Here is a 3,160-nt window from a genome sequence, read left to right as displayed (position 1 = left end):
TGTATTTAAGCTGTGCCCCTAATGGCCCACACTATCATAATATACAGTACACGATGTTGAAAAAACTGTAAATAGTTCCAAGTATAAGTGCAGAACTTTTTACATTATAAGCCCCCTATTATTGCATTGTGTAATAAAAGTCGCAAGAATAGGATCTCTGCCACCCTCTTGGTAATTCCGGCAAGCTGGCCTTGGACCTTGTACTCGCTTTGTTTAGGCCGAGGAACAGCTCTAACTCCCATTCCAAGTTTGTGATTTGTGCCCTGTCGAAGTACTGTATTAAATGCAGCATGTGGACCTTTTTATCCCAAAACAAAGGTGCACGCCATGACAATCAGTCACCGGCGAAGCAGATTCACATTTTTTGGTTCTTGAAGTCTTGGATTAGTGTTCATACAGTATAAAAGAATAGTAGGCAATGTGTAGGCTACTATTTCATAATATTAAGAAACTGTTCCCTGTAAAGCAAATGGTCATTCTTTGTAGTAACTTGTAAGGAATCGTTTTTAATGTCAATTTCAGTAAATACTGTAATAGTGTAACCCGGAAATTGGGTTAAATGAGAACGGTATAGGCTATAGGCTTCTACTGGAAATAAAACCTTAAACATGCGTAAAACATACAATGAAATATCAATTACATTCATTGAAATACATAGCCTGTTAGTTAATTGAAAATTGTATATGACAGTAAATGCATGCAACTATAAATCTATCTTTGGCGGATTTGTATCTGCTTGAAATGTTGTATAATAATAATAATAATAATCGTAATAATATATTGTTCATATTCTTAAAATTATTTTAATACGGTAACTGTATCATAAGCCTTCGCCAATACTAAATAATCAGCTAAAATTATAGGCCTATCTCCATTGTGATTACCTGTAAATATAGCCCATCAAGTTTAGTGGCGTATCAAAGTCGTTAATCAATAAATAATAAATAATATCAGAATGGGTTTATGATTGTGATATGTAAGCTAGTTGGTCCTCTATTTCTTCTCGGGATATTCCAAGCCTAATTCGGTGGCATGGCTCCGAAAGATTAACACCAATAGCCAAATAAATGCTTAAATTGGCAAATTAATATCACGTTAAGTGTCCTCTTCTCTGACAAGCCGACGATCATACGTCGCCTTCGAAAAGGCTGAAATACTTGCTGGCATTTGAGAAGCATAGGTAAGGCGTGCTACTCCCCGGGTAGACTATAGGCAGGGGCATTGGCAACAAGCACCGTCCCATGAGGTTATTCTCTTTGTAAATGGCAGGGAGCTGCACCATTGGTTTCCCTGCGTCGGAGAAATCACTATTGGGTCCGTCAAGTTCTGTAGAAATCTGTCTTTTCAATTTATTCCTTCGGTTCTGAAACCAAATTTTTACCTGCGTCTCGGTGAGCTGGAGAGAGCTCGCGAGGCAGGCACGTTCTGCGCTGCTCAGATACCGTTTCATATCGAACGTAGATTCCAACTGGAAGATTTGTCGCTTTGAGAAGATGGTGCGCGTTTTCTTTTTTGTGACAATTTTGTTCTTTTTGCTGGGCCCTTTGCGGACCGTCATGGTGAGACAGTCGTCACAGCTGTCTCCGCTCTCGAAGCCGGTGTCTGTCATCTTCAACGCGTCTTCTTGGTTGATGATGACGGCGTCAGTTGTTCCGTTGCAGTCGGTGACCGGCTCTGAAATGGGGAAATCCGCATTTCATCACGTCTGATTTGGTTGCTTTATAACAGCTATGTTAATATTAAGCTAATGACAGCCATTTAACAAATATATACATGCATAGCCTACAGTCTGTTATCCCATTTATGTCACATGTGCTTGGTTATGCTGTTTATAATAGGCTAATGCCTACCGGCTTCACGCAGTCTCTTTTCGGGGTCTTGTATCCGTTCAACTCCACTGTCATCGTAGCGGTGATAAAAATAATCGTCTTTTCGCACTCTCGTGTCATTTTGAAATCTGGCAGAGAGACAGTTGTCCAAGTTCCTGCCGCTTGTCTTGAGGTTAAGGATATGATCTATGGTGAATTTCAGTGAGGCAGCGGGTCGGCATGGTGAGTCCACTTTGTTCATATTCTTCAAGATGCGAGTTTTTTTATTTTTTCCAGACTGGAATGTGAAATCTAAGCCTTGCTGTAGATGTGAAAACTCTAGTAACGTCTTGGTACTCCAAACATCATTGCTCCGCGAACTGATGAGACACTGCAAGCTCGCGACGCCTCTGCCTTGCGTTGATACTACATGTACCGGATGGAACGTCGTTTGTCTTCATCCATTGGTCAAAAGGAGCTTGAGGACCAATTACAGAAGGGGGTGGGAGGATCGTTTTTTTTTTTTTACCCTCATGCAGTTTGCTTAGACATCTGGCCTCTTTTAAAACTTTGATTCGAAATTAAGAATTTAAATATTAACAGTCCACAGTGCATTTTAGGAAAATGTTGCTCAAACACTTTTCAATTATTATTCATGTGTATGCATAGGCCTATATACATTTTAGTCATGCTTGGGAGTCTAAAATTCCACAAGCTGCAACAAAATAAGTTTGAACAAATGCGTCAATATGTTTAAGCTGTGTGGTCATTTTTTAAATCTTATGCTCCTGGGGAAAATGATGCATTCACGTTGATCTTAATAGAATAAAAAAATAATAGCGTTTAGAGTACCTATTTAATACATTAACTAAGTTGATAAAAGGCCTACTTTAATTTTGGCCTAGCCTATATTCGGATATAATAAGCAATAACATGAAATCCTTATTGAAATCCGATATGAACCCATTTTACTCGGAACTTGCCTCATGGGCAATATTAATCATTGCCTACGCTATACGTAAAGTGCTATGAGATAATTTAAATTGTGTGGGCCAAAAGGGCTATTTAAAATTAAGTTTGCAAATGTTTTAGCTAGGCTATATTATATCGGTTAATAGCTGAAATGGTTTTAGGACTGTGTATTAACTAAGGCTCCCTTCTTTTCCGAAACATATAGCCTACTTAGAAGTCACATAGCCTAAAGCCTAACCTAGGCCTACATGTTGTGACCTGAACGTTTCATTGTTGTAATGTTGTTTACATGGCTGCCGAATTCTACATATTTACGATATGAGGCTATGTGAAGTCCAATTGAAACATCTCTATTATTAGTTTGTAATATTCATACTTGA

General features: G+C 38.7%; 1 protein-coding gene across 1 annotated transcript; it reads right to left on the bottom strand.

Moving 5' to 3' along the window:
• Positions 1–593: 593 nt before the first annotated feature.
• hmx4 (H6 family homeobox 4) lies at positions 594–2,226 on the bottom strand. The gene is made up of 2 exons (XM_047045609.1): positions 1,851–2,226; positions 594–1,674 (listed from the first exon to the last, which is right to left on the bottom strand). The coding sequence occupies exons 1-2, from the start codon at positions 2,068–2,070 to the stop codon at positions 1,127–1,129; spliced, it is 768 nt and encodes a 255-aa protein (XP_046901565.1). The 5' UTR covers positions 2,071–2,226; the 3' UTR covers positions 594–1,126.
• Positions 2,227–3,160: the final 934 nt, after the last annotated feature.

Source organism: Hypomesus transpacificus, chromosome 22, assembly GCF_021917145.1.
Source record: "Hypomesus transpacificus isolate Combined female chromosome 22, fHypTra1, whole genome shotgun sequence".
Classification (NCBI taxonomy): domain Eukaryota; kingdom Metazoa; phylum Chordata; class Actinopteri; order Osmeriformes; family Osmeridae; genus Hypomesus; species Hypomesus transpacificus.
The sequence above is the reverse complement of the archived record's forward strand: the minus strand, read 5'-3'. Positions and strand labels throughout refer to the sequence as shown.

Bases quoted from the DNA above. Each gene is read 5' to 3' on its own strand.
- hmx4 (XM_047045609.1), bottom strand. From the start codon at position 2,070: ATGAACAAAGTGGACTCACCATGCCGACCCGCTGCCTCACTGAAATTC. The intron at 1,675-1,850 runs GTAGGCATTAGC...TCCCCATTTCAG, and splicing joins AAAGAGACTGCGTGAAGCCG to AGCCGGTCACCGACTGCAAC.